The 16,095-nt window shown below is 51.5% G+C and overlaps 1 protein-coding gene across 1 annotated transcript in view; it reads left to right on the top strand.

Annotated features, from left to right (window-relative positions):
* The window catches only part of SLC6A2 (solute carrier family 6 member 2), a 45,517-nt gene extending 33,215 nt beyond the window's left edge, over positions 1-12,302 (top strand). Inside the window, exons 7-15 of the mRNA XM_017646308.3 lie at positions 630-733; positions 1,887-2,011; positions 2,802-2,914; positions 4,202-4,330; positions 4,787-4,886; positions 5,842-5,942; positions 6,447-6,614; positions 8,042-8,113; positions 8,692-12,302. Of these exons, the coding sequence (XP_017501797.1) occupies positions 630-733; positions 1,887-2,011; positions 2,802-2,914; positions 4,202-4,330; positions 4,787-4,886; positions 5,842-5,942; positions 6,447-6,614; positions 8,042-8,113; positions 8,692-8,715 (936 nt within the window). The 3' untranslated portion in view covers positions 8,716-12,302. The remainder of the gene's footprint in view (positions 1-629; positions 734-1,886; positions 2,012-2,801; positions 2,915-4,201; positions 4,331-4,786; positions 4,887-5,841; positions 5,943-6,446; positions 6,615-8,041; positions 8,114-8,691) is intronic.
* The last annotated feature ends 3,793 nt before the right edge of the window (positions 12,303-16,095 follow it).

Raw genomic sequence — 16,095 nt, forward strand, 5'->3', positions numbered from 1 at the left:
TGATTTGCAGCTCTTAGTCTGGGTGGGCTGGGAATAGTTGCCCCCTACTACAGAGATGAAGAAAGTGAGATTAGCGAGGTGAAATTGACCAGGGCTAGGCCACAAGGCAGAGAGGGTAGAGAGGGGCTCATATCACCAGCTTTCAGCCATGTGTTTTCATCACCCAAAAACTGGAATAAGTAAACCCCGTTGGCCTCTGAGGAGTCACCGCTGGCTGTGAGTTGGCAGAAGGTGCTAGACACCATGATCTCTTTCTGATGATGTTATGTCCGTGATTCCTGACATGGTTATAGCCCTTTGCCCTCACCTCATCCACACTCTAACCTGCTACTGTAAGTTTATTAACTTTCTTGGGAAATCAGGACATCAAATTGACTCAGTGAGTCCCAGGTGGGCTCCCTTGTGGCCACTGAAGACCAGGAGATACTAGACAGACCCCAGTCTCTCTCCATGGTGATTTTGAAGAGGCTTTTGGGGTGGAGGAGTTGCATGGCTGCCCATCTCTGGTTCAGAACTAATTTCCCAAGGCTCAGAGCATCCCTGGGGCTTCCCAGCCCTCTGGGGCAGGGAGGTAGGTAGTCCTGCTCTGTAGGGAGCAGAAGGTGATGGCCTCTGTTTGCCCATTTCAGGTGTGGATTGATGCTGCGACTCAGATTTTTTTTTCCTTGGGGGCTGGATTTGGAGTCTTGATTGCATTTGCCAGTTACAACAAATTTGACAACAACTGCTATAGGTAAGATCCTTTTCAGGGCTCTGGGAAAGTTCTAAATCCTAGGAATCAACACTCCTAGGAAATGAGAGAGAGAGGGCTGTGGTCTGGAACAAGTCAACTTTTGTTCTTGACTTTCTTCTGTGAGATGAGGCAGGGTGGACCTTCTGTGACCTCCAGAGTGGGTGTTCTATGAACTCTGACATGGCCTACGGGGTCCTGATGAACACAAATCAGAACAGCTCTTCCAAGAATGTAAAGCACTGGGAGATCCTGGGGTTGGGTAGCTGGGACAGAGGGGCACTGTGTGGCTTTCAGAGAAGACAGTACTGCCTGACAGTCCATCTGATGCCCAGGCAGGCAGTGGACTACTCCGGCTGGTCCATGAGGGGTGAGGGCCTGGCAGAGTCAGAGGTAAGGCTGCAGGGCAGCAGAGACAGAAGAACAAGCTCTAGCTCAGTTCGGTAGGCCCTTAATGCTGCCCACTGTGGGCCCAGTGCTGTGAGGGCTTCAGGCATGGGCACAGATTGGGCCTGCCTCCATCACTCGATCAGAGGCTCAAGACAGAATCACCGCCCCTCTGGTACAAGAGAGCAGGCTGAATGCATACCCATGGGGCAGGCTGTAGGAAGGCCCAGGAAATGGGGTGATCGGCCCTCTGCTGGGCCAACCAGCAAGAGGGCAGTTGGGACCGGGATGGGAGATGGGAAGGGGACAGCAGGCATAGGGGGAATGGCATGAGCAAAGCCAGGGATGGCATTGCATTTGTGGACCAGCAAGTTGCCTGGTTTGGTCTGTATAAAGAGTGTATGCCAGGAACGCATATGAAGTAAGTCTGGAAGAGGGTTGGTTATGTTAGCAAAGCTCTTAAATGCCTTTGTGAGAAGGTGAGAGACACTGAGGAGTTGCTGAGCTTGTTGAAAAGGAGGCTGGGGGCAGGATTCCCCAGTAAGAATTTAATACCAGACTTTGGTCTCCAAATGTTTCATTCAGAAGCTGTTACTTATTTCCTGCACCTGCAGGCACTTTCCAGGTGATGGTGGGGCGCTGGGGTCCATGGCACAGGAAAACTGAATGGGGGATGGCATTGAAGCTGAGACTTCATAGACGGCGCAGCTGTCCATGAGCAGGTTGGGGAGAGCCAGGCGACTTGAACTAACAGTGCGTCTTCCTCCAGGGATGCCCTGCTCACCAGCACCATCAACTGTGTCACCAGCTTCATCTCGGGGTTCGCCATCTTCTCCATCCTTGGCTACATGGCCCATGAGCACAAAGTCAACATTGAGGACGTTGCCACTGAAGGTGGGTGGGCAGATGAAAGAGGAGGAGGCTGAGAAACCCCTACATTCATGGCTGTGCAGCTTCCCCATGGCCTCAGGCCTGAGGCTCCTGGACATGGAGATTCCGAAGCTGCCCATGTGACAGGCTTCCTTTGAGGCTATGAGCAGGAGCTCCAGGCAGTCCTGGACCCTGCATGTGTAACAGAAGCTTTCTCTGAGTCAGGCAAGGTAAGGCTGATTTTGGAGCTCCCTAGACGATACCCCATGCCAAGCACCTGACATAGCTTCATTGGTTCTGACAGCTCCATGTGGCAAGTGTGAATGGGCCCATTTTAAAGAGGAGAAAGCTGAGACTCAGGCTGTTTAAGTTGTCCCAGGTCCCCCAGCTAGTGAGCAATGGTGCCAGGATTCAAGCACTGACCAGTCCGACTGTGGAAACTGTGTCCATCCCCACTGCTCCCCATAATCCGCAAAGAAGCTGAGACCCGGGGAGGAACTCAAATGGACTCTGAGGACAAAAGACTTTTGAGAGTAAGAGGATCCTCACGGTGTTCAGGAGTTAGGATCCATAGCATGTAGCTGTAGCTCTCCAGGCAAGGCACGGCCCTCTGACCTGGCTCTGAATCAGCCTCCCTGGTGTGCAATGAACTGCAAGCTGGAGCTGGCTGCATCTTCAGATCCTTGGTTTGCTCTGCTGCACATGACTGACCAACTGTCATGGGCCTGGGCTAGGGCTGACTGGGCCTCAGAATGCTGCCATCTATCGCTCAGACAGTCCCAGCCATTGGTGAGGTCCTTGGTGTTTCTTGCAGGAGCTGGCCTAGTCTTCATCCTGTACCCAGAAGCCATTTCCACCCTGTCGGGATCCACATTCTGGGCTATTGTGTTCTTCATCATGCTCCTGGCTCTAGGAATTGACAGCTCAGTGAGTAAGCCTGCCCAGGATACACCCCCCCACACACACCACTGGGCCTGAGCCTCCCCCACCCCCACCCCAGCTACCCAGCCTAAAATTCCCACCATTCAAGCCTCTGGTTGGTAGTTGGTTCCAGAGGCCCTGTTTAAATACAAACATGGGATTGAGTCCTCCCTCAAAAAGGCCAAAGCCAAGAACTAATAGAAAGCTCATTGGCATCATGGAACTGCACAACAGAGAGGACCTCAGATAAGCCGGCACAACAGGCCCCTCTTGAGGACAGGGACACTGAATTCAGAGAGGGTACCGATGGAACTCTTGTTCTCTAACCAAGCATTCTTCTCACCATATTTCATCACCAACAACCAGCAAAAACACATTAAGCCTCATTTATTTCTTAGGACCTTTTAGTTTATGCATATGTAAGATGCAGTTTACTGATGTCTTATTATATCTATGTCTACCTTTTGTATATTGTACCTGGAAATTTGCAAGAAGTCTTAGGGTAGGGCTAGAAAATAGGCTTCCTTTTACTGCCTTTTCCTTTCAGTTGGTGGATCTGCTAGAAGCAGTGTGCCGAGGATTCTGAGGCTGCTTCCCAGCACACAGGAGGGAATATTGCTTTTAATTAATAGTGTCTGCCAAGGGTAGAGGAGACCTGCATGAGGTAGAGAATGGTGGCATGCATACTCCTTGTCTGCCATCCCAGGCTCAGGATGTCACTGATGTAAGCATGTAATTGTTACTCAGGTGAGGCCATAGCGAGGGCCTCATAAAAAATAGATTTGTCCATAGCTGTGGGATAAGAGACCCTTTCAGACTGAGAGTCTGGAGTTTGAAGTGACTACTTGATTGACAATTACAGAGGCAGCCAAAAATTCTTGTCAGAAACCACTACCTATACTGCAACCACCGGAAGCTCTCCTTTGGCAGATGTTTCCAGAAGCCCTTATTAATGTGCAAATATATTACATGCGTGTTTTTGCCCCTTCATTTCCCCCTTGGCTCCCAGTGCCCACTCGGGCTGATTGAGAGGGTCAGGTGTCTGGGATTAGGAGGAGATAGGAGTTAACTCTTCATCTCTCCCACATAGTTTCTGAGTTCTTCTGGTTGAAAAGCTGGCAGAGGTGGGATGAGGATGGAGAAGGCAGAACTGGCTGATTTCTCTAGAGAGGCGAGGTGGCTGGCAGGGTGCCTGAGTCCCCAGCTGCAGGCGGCCCCAGGTGGCCTGGGGCCTGAGACTGAGGTGCAGGAGGCCCCTCATTCCTGCTCCCCACTCTGCCTGGTTCCCTCCAGATGGGAGGCATGGAGGCGGTCATCACAGGCCTGGCCGACGACTTCCAGGTCCTGAAGCGACACAGGAAGCTCTTCACCTTTGGAGTTACCTTTGGAACTTTCCTTCTGGCCCTGTTTTGCATAACCAAGGTGAGGCGGGGCTGGGCTCTGGGTCACCCAGAACTTGTGCGGCTACATTTCCACCCAGTCAGACATTCCCAAATGGGGTGAGCTCAGGGGGAGCCAGGGGAAGCCCGCATCCTCAACCCTGTGGGGATCCCCTGGGGTCATATCCCATTGTTATCTTCTACCTCTGAGCCTGAAGAGCTCCAGGCAACCCTATTAGCTGCTTATTGGCTTGAGAGGCAGAAATTTTTTTGAAACCCACCTGGCCTTTGACTGGCTACAGTACCGACCCTCAGACCCAGGGACTCCAAAAGGCCTTTGTAAGGATGCGAACACGTGACATCAGTACAATAGCACCACAGGCCTGTCACCCATGTTCTGAAACTGGGTTCTGAGCAAGTGGGACAGTTGGCATACACATAACAGTCAGTGGCCATTTCTAGCCAAGGTGGCCTCAGGCTTTCTCCCTCCATGCCCCAGGGTGGGATTTACGTGCTGACCCTGCTGGACACATTTGCTGCGGGGACCTCCATTCTTTTTGCTGTGCTCATGGAAGCCATCGGAGTGTCCTGGTTTTATGGTACGTGCTGGGCCCTGAGTGGGTGGGAAAGCCTCAGGGTCCCTGCTGCTCCGGGAACCTCTGCCCCTGGAGATGCAAAGGGCCTTCCCATTTCCAGGACAGCCCCTGGCTGATTCCAGAACCAAGCAAGTCGCTTATCAGGAACAGCTCTCCCAGCCCTCAGCTCATCTTTGCACGCAGTCCTGTTAACAGGAGGCTGCAGAGGCCCCCAGAGGCCTCCGGCATCAGGTTTGAAAGGGGAACTACGAGGAAGCTGCTCATCTCCAAGCCTAGGGTAGGGCTGCCAGATTTAGCAAATATAACACAAGGTGCTCTTTTAAACCTGAATTTCAGATAAATAATGAATAATTGTTTTAGTATAAGTATGCTCCAAATATCGCATGAGTTGTAGTTAAAATAATGTGATTTTCATGGTCTATGTAAAATTCACATGGAGCTGGTGCTTTGTATTTCTCTGGCCACCTTATTCTGGAGCTGAATAAGGAGAACACATTACAAATTGTCAAAGGTGTTTGTAACTGTGGGTTTTTTTCTGCAGGGGTCACATCAAAGTGTTAGTCCTGTCTCACTCTTTTATACTAGTCAGGCAGATGGCAGTGTGATTGGGCTTTTCTGCCAGATGAAAATCAGGGAAGGTGCAGTGATCACTTTCAAGGGAGCATGCGCAGAGGGAAGGGAGGGAGGGGTTTGCTGTCAGGCCGCCTGGCTGTGGAGACTGGAGCAGGTCCCCTGCAGCCCCAGGCCCTGCTTTCCCTCTGAGAAGTGAATTGGGGTGGCACCTGAAAGGTGATACTGCCCCTGAGTGTCACCTTCCCCTTGTTCTGCACCAGCCAATGGCCAGGGTGTCCTGTCTCACTGCCCTGCTCCCCGCCTGAGGCCAGGCCCTGTGGGAGGGCCCAGGGGGTGGCTGGGGCTGTGCGGGGCCACGTGACGGGGCTGCTCTGTGTGTGCGCAGGTGTGGACAGGTTCAGCAACGACATCCAGCAGATGATGGGCTTCAAGCCGGGCCTGTACTGGAGACTGTGCTGGAAGTTTGTCAGCCCTGCCTTCCTCCTGGTGTGTGGGGTGTGGCTGGGGCTCTCTGGGGCAAGAGGCCTGTGCCCAGGGTGGCGGTGGGGGAGCATATTTTTTTCCTAGGGGAGGAGGTTCTGGGAGGCAGAGCCCTGCTCACGTGACAGGACGCGTGGATGCTGAGCCCTGTCATAGCACGGTGGCCTTCCACCCTAGTGGGGTCTCTAGCCCGGGGCCGGGTCCCCAGGGGGGCTGTGTGTGCCACCACTCAGCCCAGCCCCAACGTTACCTTTCCATTCTTCTTTTTCTTGCTTCTATTGTCTTTGTCTCTTTTTCGTGACATTGGCTTCTTGAATTCTTTCTCCTTTCTCTCTTCTGCCCTTCCTCACTCTGTCCTCTGCCGTAACCCACCTCCCTCCCTGCCTCTCACATCCCTCTGATCTTTCTCTGCTTCTGTCCATCTTTCCCACCTCCTTCCCTCTTTCCATCCCGTCCCCCTGCCCCTCCGTCTCCTGTCTCTCTTCTCCGCCTCCCTTCCTGTTCCCCCAGTTTGTGGTGGTGGTCAGCGTCATCAACTTCAAGCCGCTCACCTACGATGACTACATCTTCCCACTGTGGGCCAACTGGGTGGGCTGGGGCATCGCGCTCTCCTCCATGGCCCTGGTGCCCACCTACACCGCCTACAAGTTCCTCAGCACGCGGGGCTCCATTCGGGAGGTGAGCTCTGGCTGGGGGCGAGGGGACAGGATGGGAGGGGGCGCCCTGAGCAGGGTGGGCAGAAGGACACGGACAGCAGACCCACAGTGGGGTCTGAGTCATTTACCACCCTGAGCCTCAGTTTCCACCTTTGTAACCTGGGGATAATAATTTGGACCTTGAAGGAAAAGGGGAGTGTTTAGCACAGTTCTGGGCACAAAGTGCCTATTACCTGCTGTGACATTGTGTGTCGTACGCCATATACGCTCCTCCTGCCATTCCTGCTGTTTGCTGTGCAAAGAGGTGCCATTCAGTCCTTGAGTCCTCTAAGGATGAGTTAGACTGCCTTAATTGGGCCCTCTCCTGTTTCCCTTTCTAAGGAGTCTCATGTCCCCAGATGTCCCCACTCTCCCCATCCGAGCTCACTGTGACCCCGTCATCTTGGTTTACCTGCCTCTTTCCTGAACCTGACACCCGATCAGCCTAAACCAGAGATTTCCAAACTACACTTTCTTCTTCATCTGTACACATCGTATACACATATACATAGACAAGTATTTAGCAAACCTGTACTCTGAAGTCATATCTTTCCTAGTCTTGGGTTGGTAAAATACCTTTTCATTTATCAATAATGATAATCTTTTCTACATGTCCTTACTTTACAAGATTGAGGTGGCATTCCTTCCGTCCCTCACTCCACAGACACTGAGAGGCTATGACCTGGGCTGGATTCTCTCCAGGAGTGCATGTTCTAACTGGGGGACAGATGACAGTGAGGTTGTAAGGGGCCCACACAGTACCTTAGGGAAGAGGGACCCAGGTGGGGCTGGGTCTGCCCCTCCCCCAGTTCCTTGTACATGTTTCCTGGCCCTGAAATCCCAACATCTGGGAGCCTCTGGGTCGCTGGGAGGACCCGTGTTCTGTGGACTCATCTGGGACGTGGGAACAAGGACCTGCCTTGAGCTTTTTATTCTTCACACTCTGGAACTGGCAAGGGCATCTCGCCATCTCAGAATTGGTGATTGATTCTCAATGCCTTCCTGAGTCCTGACCTGGTCCCCTCTAATCTGCACTCTGAGCTTGTCCTCTGCAGCACTTTCTCCAGTCCTGGTTTTGGTGGCCTGTGTCTTTATCTGTTCAATGCCAACCCCTTCCCTACACTGTAAGCCCCCCTGGTGCAGAGCCTCTGGGTCACCTTCAACTCTGGACCCCAAGGGCCTCGTCCAGTGTCTGACCACAGGGCTCACTGAACATTCACTGAATGAGTGACTCAGAGTGACCAGCTCCACAAACAAGGGTGGCGAGCATCTTGTGCAGACCTCACACAGTGTCCATGTGGGACTTAAGGGCCAAATGGCAGGTAGCCTTTATCTGGGGCATCCTCTGGGCCACTGGGAGGGTGTCCCGGGGCCCAGCTGAAGCTCCGCCCCTTCTCCACCCTCTCACAGAGACTGGCCTATGGCATCACGCCGGAGAGTGAGCATCACCTGGTGGCCCAGAGGGATGTCAGGCAGTTCCAGGTAGGTGCAGCCTAGGCCATTCCAGGTGGGGGCTGTGGTCTGAGCTCTCACTGCTCCCTGCTGGGTGCTGAATGCCTCAGATAGGATCACACCCCTCCCAGAATGGCTGTGGCTCTAGGTATTTGGGACAGAGGAGAGGGGCCTGTCCTCTGCCTTCTACCAGCCCTGACTGCCCCTCTGCTCCTGGGTCCTGGGATGCGAAGTCCCTAAACACTTTTTCCCTCTGTGAACTGTCACCAGACTAGGCTGAGGATTTCTTACATTAAAGGAAGACCCACAGGTATATCATTTACACACTGACCTCCTACCCCTTTCCCCTTAAAGATTTCGGGGAGAGGGGATGGGAAGGGCCCCACCAAGCCCCCTGTTTCAAACTTGCTGTTGGACTTTGGGAGGGCTCTTTGGTGCTTTCTGGGCCAAAGTGACGATTAGGAATCAACCTGCATGTTCTCCAGGGTCTTTGAAGTGAGAGGCACGTGTTCTGCCTGCTCTGTGCCTCCTGCTGCCCGTCTGGGCTGCCCTGGTGCCCTCCACCCATGCCCCCCGGCCCTGGCACACCTTGCTTTCTCTCTCTGCAGCTGCAGCACTGGTTGGCCCTCTGAACCTGACCCCCAGGAGGGACCCCACTGTACCAATGTCCGGGTCAAGTCACCACCACCCTGGACGCTGTCCTGGGATTCCTCTCCTGGAGGCGTTCTTTCCGACCCTTCTTCCTCTTGTCCCAGTCACAAATGATGTAGTGCTCCGGTTTTCATTCACCTTCCGTTCACCTGGCCTGGGGACTGTGAGCTTGGATTGGTGAGCCTCGAGGGAGAAGAGGAGAGGAGGGAACAGGAAAAATGACTCTGTTGAACCACTTTTGTTTTGGGGAGGTCTCACCCAACTTGGGAGCGGCCCAGGCTGAGCTCCACAGCTCCGGCAGAACTCCCCACCTCCTTTACTTGTACTTTAGGCCGCAGAAGAAATCCTCAGTCCAACAAATCAGAGAGAGGATATTGCTTTTTTATGTTAAACATCGTAAAACTAAACACAAACAAAAGCCAGCTGAGTTGGAGGCTGGGGGTGGGTGGTGGGTGGAGGACATAGATCCTTCCTCTCTTGTCCACTCCAGGCAGCACACTGGGATCTGAACTGTGCCCTGTCAGGGGGTTTGGGTTTATTTGTCCCTGTCATGAAGGCCAAGGGCAGATGCTCTAGGGGATGGTGAACAGAAACCTTCAGAGTTAATTTTCACTCTGACCAACGGAGTCTGATTTGCATGTGTGCTAGAGTGTGGCTGCTGGTGGTCAGGTGATAGGTCATGGATGTGGAGGCCATGGGGTAGGATGGCGATGAGCTGCAGTGAGCAGTGTCTGCAGAAGTGCAGACAGGCTCACGGAGGCCACATGCAGGGCATATTCTGTTAGGCACACAAGGCCCAGAAACCCATCTGTGGGTCCTGAGGCCTCTCTGGGGGCTTGGGGACAGAAGATCAGTGAGGCCAGGAGTGAGTCCCTACCACGGGATTCTCTGCTGTCCTCACAGGAGCGGGTGAGTGCCCAAGGGCAGCCTGAGAAGCTGTTTGTGTGTTTATTGTTCATGGACGCTTGCAAAAACCTTTCCCTGGGAATCCCACCCAGCACAGACCAGCAGACTCAAGTGAAGGAGTTGGCCCTGAAAACTCCCTTTGTCTCTCTTCATGGACTGGACGTGGCACCTTGGAAGGCCGGGTGGAACCAAACACACAACAACCTGGTCGTTCAAGCTGAGGAGAGTATTCTGAGTTGCTGGAGCAGGCTAGTGATTTTAGAGAATTTCCAGGATGACGTCTGATACAGACTCGCAAATGGTGCCCTCTGGTGGTCGTCATGGTTAGTTTCAGCTCATTCAGAGAAGTGATTTATAGTTGAAGTTGGTGGCATTTATTTGGGGTTTCTATTTATGGTTTGAGTCTCTTACGCCCCACCCCGCCTTGTTGGAAATTTGGACTTATGGGGCTCTTATTCTGACTGTGGGAGCCCCTGTTGCAGAAACTTGGGTCAGAAAAAGGGGACCATTCCATTTAATGCTGGAAGTGTCAGGAGACACACTTCCAGAAGGTTCTTTGCATAAAACTAGGGTGTCACTGAGCCTGATCAATCACGCAGTCTGTGAAGAGGATTATGTAGAGGCCAGCTTGGGGCAAGGGGATGGTTTTCCTTCTGAAGGCCCCATTTCCCTTCTGAGTCAGGGTTCTCAGGACATTCTTTAGATTACAGGGGATCAACCAGGAGACTTCTGGGAAATATGAAAAAGGCCAGCCCAAAGTCTGAGACAGCCCAAGTGGCAGTTGCTGTGGACCCTGTAAAAGCTGGGGCCTGGGAGCCTCCAACAGGGTGGAACAGAAAGGCACGGGTCTGGGAGACGGGAGCAGGAGATCCATCCCTGATGGAATATGGGCCTGGAAGGGACCTGAGATCCTCCCGTGAAGGGTAATTCCCCCCTAACGTTGCAGGTTTTCTTACAAAGCACTTTTATCCACATCACCTCCCATCTGCCCAGTGAGGAATGCAGGGCCAGCTTCTGTGTCCCCATTTCCCAGGTGAGACAAGTAAGGCCCAGCACTGCAGTCACTCTTGTCCAAGGTTTCTCAGCTATGAGGCGATCCAGTCGGACCTTCCAGTCAGATCCCCTGACTCTCAGCCAGAGCACCTTGACATTCTGTGCTTGATACGGTTCACCCCACCCAGGGTCACCACTAAAATTCAACAAGATTCCAGTCAAGTGGCTGAGGGGTGTTTCTTAGCAAAAGAACAATGCATCGGAAGAAGGGAAAAGGGGAGAGGATGCAATTTATTCTCATCTAGCTGGTTGCAAGAGAGAAAGTCATTTAGCTGCTTTCTTTTGATGGCAGTGACGGCTCTGTGAACAGCAGGGTGGGGAAAGCTGAGTCTACCTGGCTGAAATGAGAGCAAACAGCCAGAAAAGCCTGTGTCCCAGAACAGGGACACACCTGAGAGGCAGCCTGTGGTTTTCTCTTTGCATCTGCACGTGGCCCTTCTGCCTCCAGACATCCATCCTAAGGGTGACTCGGAGGTGTGGTGCTCGCTGATCCAACACCAAACAACACAGTGGTGCTGCCTTGAGATGGAAGTTGGCCCCTGAGCCTGAGCTTCGGGGAACGTGGCTCCAAGTCAGGGCCCTGGGGTGTGGAGGGACCCCAGAAGAAGCCCTTGGAAGTTCTTGTGGAGGTGCCGGCCAGCCTGCTGGGTTCACCTTCCCCGCACACTTAATGCCGCGGGAGTACGTGCTTTATCCTAAATAACATTTGACTTCTTTTTTGTGGCCTTTCTTTGATAGAGTTACCCAGAATCAGGGTGCTCCTGTGTATATTGACACTTTTGATATTTTACCAGATTTTAAAGGAATTATTATTTTCCACAAAATGTAAAATATCTGTTTGAGACCATCGTGTTAACATCTACTCAGTGTCTACTTATTTAATGTCCATCCGTTAGTTGGTCTTCATTCTAGATGCCAGCGAGACAAAGGGGAAGGGCAGCTGCCAACTCTTGCCCAATATCCTGCTGAATGAAAGTCCCGGAAGCTGCCTTAATCCTCAGCGGGTGTTCCTCCAGATGGGGGCCAGTCTCCTCCCAGATGATCTGTGCCCCAGCCCTGGTAATGTGAGACCAAAGCATTCCTGCCAAAGAAGTCATTTCTTAGTAAAGGAGCCCACTGAGTTCATTTCATTTGTTTGTTTGTTTCCTTTGAAAGCTATGGAGTGGAGAACAGAGAGGGAGGGTGGTGTGGTGGAAACAGCACAGCATTTAGAGTTGCACAGATCTGGGTCTGCAGGGGACTAGCTGGTTTCTGGGGAGAGTGGCTCCATTGCCGTGAGCCTCAGAGTTCTTTGTCTGCAAAGGCATGGTTGGATCAGATAATCTAAGGTCCCCTAAGTTCCAGGACACACAGCTCTGTGGATGTCAGCATACTGATTACTACAATCAGAGAAGTCACCGAGATACTAGTGAACGTGAAGCTGCTCTTGGGCTGCCCACACTCATCCCGCTGTTTCTCCACTTCTGTGTAAATAAGGACTGTTCAGTGGTGCCCTCTCTGTGTCATGGACTGTTCCAGTGTCAGTCAGATTTCTATGTCTGGTGTGGATTTATTTTAAAAGCTGTGCTCTTCATGGAAAAATAAGTGTATGGAGTAATAAAGACTATTTCCTGTGCTGTGTATCTGGTAGTGGATTCTTCATGAAGGTGATGCTATAAATTATGCCAGGCAAATGGGCTTGTCTCTGATCCAGCTAGTAAAGAAGAGTTTCTGGTCATAGTTGCCCACATTTCACCCCAGTAACTTTTTATAACCCATGGAATAGGAGACTGGGAGGGGTTAAGTCTGTAATCCCAGCTCTGAGATTGACACATATGCTTATTTAAATAGAAAGTGGGTGCCAAGTTAGTTATCCAGTGTTGCTTTTTCATTTCGAGGGCTGAATTTCAAGGGGTCACACCCTCTAATTGTACAGAATTCAATGCATAATTGGTTGCATGTGTGCATTTTTCTGGGGAGGCTGCATTAACCTCAGTACTAAGCACTATCATTGTTTGGGAAAGGTATAACTTACATTCTTTTTTTAAATGCAAGTCAGCACGTAGACAGGCACCAGTGTAAATGAGGCACTGACAGATAACAGTTCAGTCTGTGTCTTCAAATACGGAAAGGCTTTCAGGGAGTTGGTTGTGGGCCCAAGGGCTGAACTGAGGCCAGCATTAGGAAGTCCAAGAAGACAGTTTACATGATTAGCCCAGGCAGAGAATGGGCTGCTGCTGGAAGTGGTGAGCCCCCCGCAGCACTGGAGACATGCAGGAAATGGCAGACAATGTCTCTTGGGTAGCCTGTAGAGGGGACTCAGTGTCACATGGGGGTGGAGGGGGGAGGTTGCAAAACATCTAAGGTCCCTTCCATTCCGAGCTGCTGGGATTTTTTTGGCTAGCCATGAGCCCAGTCTGTGCAGCCGCATCAGCACACGCAAATACACTTACACCAAGGATCCCAAGGCAGTGAGTGGTGTGGGCTGTCAAGATGTGTAGACATCCCAGAATGGGTGCTCTCATTCTGGTCATTTTGTTTGAACTCCAGAATTGGAGTTCAGGTTTATTATAATGAATTAAACAAAAGGCAGCCGTGTCTCCAGTCCTCCGCTTATGCAAGCTGACATTTAATGAGTAAGTGGCCCTGGAGGAGTAGGGGAGGGAGGCTGGCCAGAAGCATAAAGGACAACCCTGGCTGCTGCCCTGTCCCCTGGGCAGACAAACGTGGTAGGAGAAGCCTCACAGGCGAGCCTCACTTTAGGCAACTGGTGGGCTTTTGAACTGTCCCAAATCTAGTCACACCCTTGTCTGATTTTTGGAGAGACATAATTTCATTTTTAATCTCCTCCCAAAAGGCAGTGATATCGTGTAGTTTCTCTCTAGGCTTCACTTTGTCATCTGTACCGTGGGCCAGGAGTTATTAAAACTAGTGTTCATGGGTGGGCTTCAAAAAATTTCAGAACTTTCTGAAATTAAATGCAAGTTTTTGTATGGATGAGTCTGGGTCTACTTTTTCTGAGAGAATCCATATAATCACCAGATTCACAAATGTTTAAGGCTCACAACTGTATTACCTGTGGGGGCATCTCCTGATGATATGTGGTGTCAGTCTCTGTCCTCCACCCCAAACTAAATGAAGATGACACCCTGGCTTATTTCCAAAGCTCCATCACCCCAAATTATGATGGCTCTTCATTTGAATCTTTCCTACCTGAAATATCTCATGCTTTCCTGACAGCGATCCTGGGAGGTAGGCAGCAAAAAGAACAATTTCCTCAATGAGGAAACTGAGGGCTGGGGTTGGGAGATGACCTACCCAAGGTCATAAGGGCCACTGATGGACAAAGTCCATGCTCCCCTCATTATACTTGGTGCCCTCTGGAAATAAGGTGGTGGTAGGGACCCGACAAGTCCTGACACGGGCCCCAGAGTTGTGGGAAAGGACAGCAAGGCCGTGAGGACTTGGACATCAAGGGACGGCTTGTTGCAGGGGAGTAGGAAGATCATTTTGTCATACAGCCTGAAAAGGAACTGTTAAGATGGGTCTATGTGGGTCAAGGAACAGTCAAGATGGGTCTACGTGGGTCAATGCTATTAAGCACCAAGGCTATGGAAAACTTTAGGACTTCCAGCACCCACTTGAGACCAGCTACTCTGATATTATGACTGAGTCACATTGGAAAAGTAATCGTGAAACCTTAGTTTCCCCATTTGTAAAATGAGAGGGTTGGTTTAGGTGATTCTCTACAATCCCTTCTGTTTTTAACTTGGAGATGCTCTCAGGGAGCTGTCACAGTGTCTATGGGCTAATTCACACTAACATGTGAACGACCACTTGTGTGGGCAGATGCTTGTAGACAGAAGTGTTCTTTGCTGCCTTTTATTCATCCTGTAGATTTAGTGAAGGAGTCGACTTTTTCTGCAAAGGTCTCTGCCACAACTGCTCAACTCTGCTATTGTAGCCTAAAAGCAGCTTTATCTACAACAGGTGATGGGCCGGATTTGGCCTTTTGGTCTGTGGTTTGCCCTGGCTTAGTGTAAAGAACAAAGCATTTGGAGTCAGACTAGGCCTGGGTTTGAACCCCAGCTCCACCACTCACCGCTGTGGAATTCTGAACAAGTTATGTAAACTATTGGAGGCTTTCTTGTTTCTGAAGGATGGGAGTAAGACTGCGTGGGAGAGTTGAGAGGAGAGGGCCCAACGAGAGGCTGTGCGTGTCTGAGCGACCTCCCTGGGGCTGCAGTACCGGGATCCGAAGCCCGCTTCCATCACTCAGCACGTGAAACCTGGGCAAGGTACTGACTGTGGCTTTGCCTTGGGTCATTGTCTATACATGGGAGTGACAGGGGCCACTTACGATAGCACTGTGGGGAGGATTAAATGTTAATATCATATTCGGAACAGTATCTGCTATGCAATTTGCTATTACATGTTTTGTACATATCAGTTACATTATCAATATCTATTTCCTTCTTCTCACTCATCTCTGCCTATTTCAAAGGCAGCCCAGCTAATACGATGTTTTCCTGTAGCCAAAAGTGTCTCTGTTCCTTCTCCCCCACCTCAGGATGGCACCCCTGCTGTTTGAATTTGGGCTTGGGTAGCCACATTTGAGTCTCCCTGGACCCAGTGCATGTGACCAACTGGGCAGGAAGTGCCAGCTTCAGGAAATAGCAGCATCCACAGGCCTTGCCAGGCAACAGCCAAACATTTGCAGGACCCACCTGCCCCACAAGCCCTCTGCTGTCAGCTCCCATTAGGCTGCTGGAAGGGAGATGCTTCCTTAGCCGGGCCACATCTCAGGCAGGCCCTGACCTCAGCTGCAACCCAGGGGAGGAGACAGAAGTATGATGAGCAGAGACTCTGGAAAGAGCTGGCAACAAATTGGCTTCTGCTGTCCTGCTTATCTGCTACCAGCTGTTGGCCTCAGGCCTGGGAGGGGCTGAGCTAGGCCAGAGGATCAGGACAGGAAGGTAGGGAGGGGTTGGGCTGCAAGAAGTCAAGGAAGATCCTCTCTGTCCACAGAAAAGGCCCTAGCAAGGACCATGGCCTGGACATACCTAGGAGTCACAGATCCATTTTTTCTGCAACAGGCAATGGTTATGATACAAGGGGCAGCCCCCACACTCCGCTGCAGCTTCAGGCTCTAGTCCTGAATCCCAACCTAGCATAGGCAGACTTGTGGTCAGAAGAGGAGAATTTGAAACAGACCCAAACCCTGGCCACAGTGGTCCTGGTGCAAGCCTGAAGGCCATGGCCAGCCCAACAACAGGGCACCTGGCCACCGCCTCCCCTGAATCCATTCCCAGGTCCCTGTCCTTTGCATCACAGTCCCGCTAGTTCCCATTGAACCCAATCCCCATTTCCAGCCACTTGATAGTAACAATACCCTATCAGTGGAAGAGGGTGAGGGGGAGCAT

Source organism: Manis javanica, chromosome 17 (genome assembly GCF_040802235.1).
Source record: "Manis javanica isolate MJ-LG chromosome 17, MJ_LKY, whole genome shotgun sequence".
In the NCBI taxonomy this organism is placed as follows: Eukaryota; Metazoa; Chordata; class Mammalia; order Pholidota; family Manidae; genus Manis; species Manis javanica.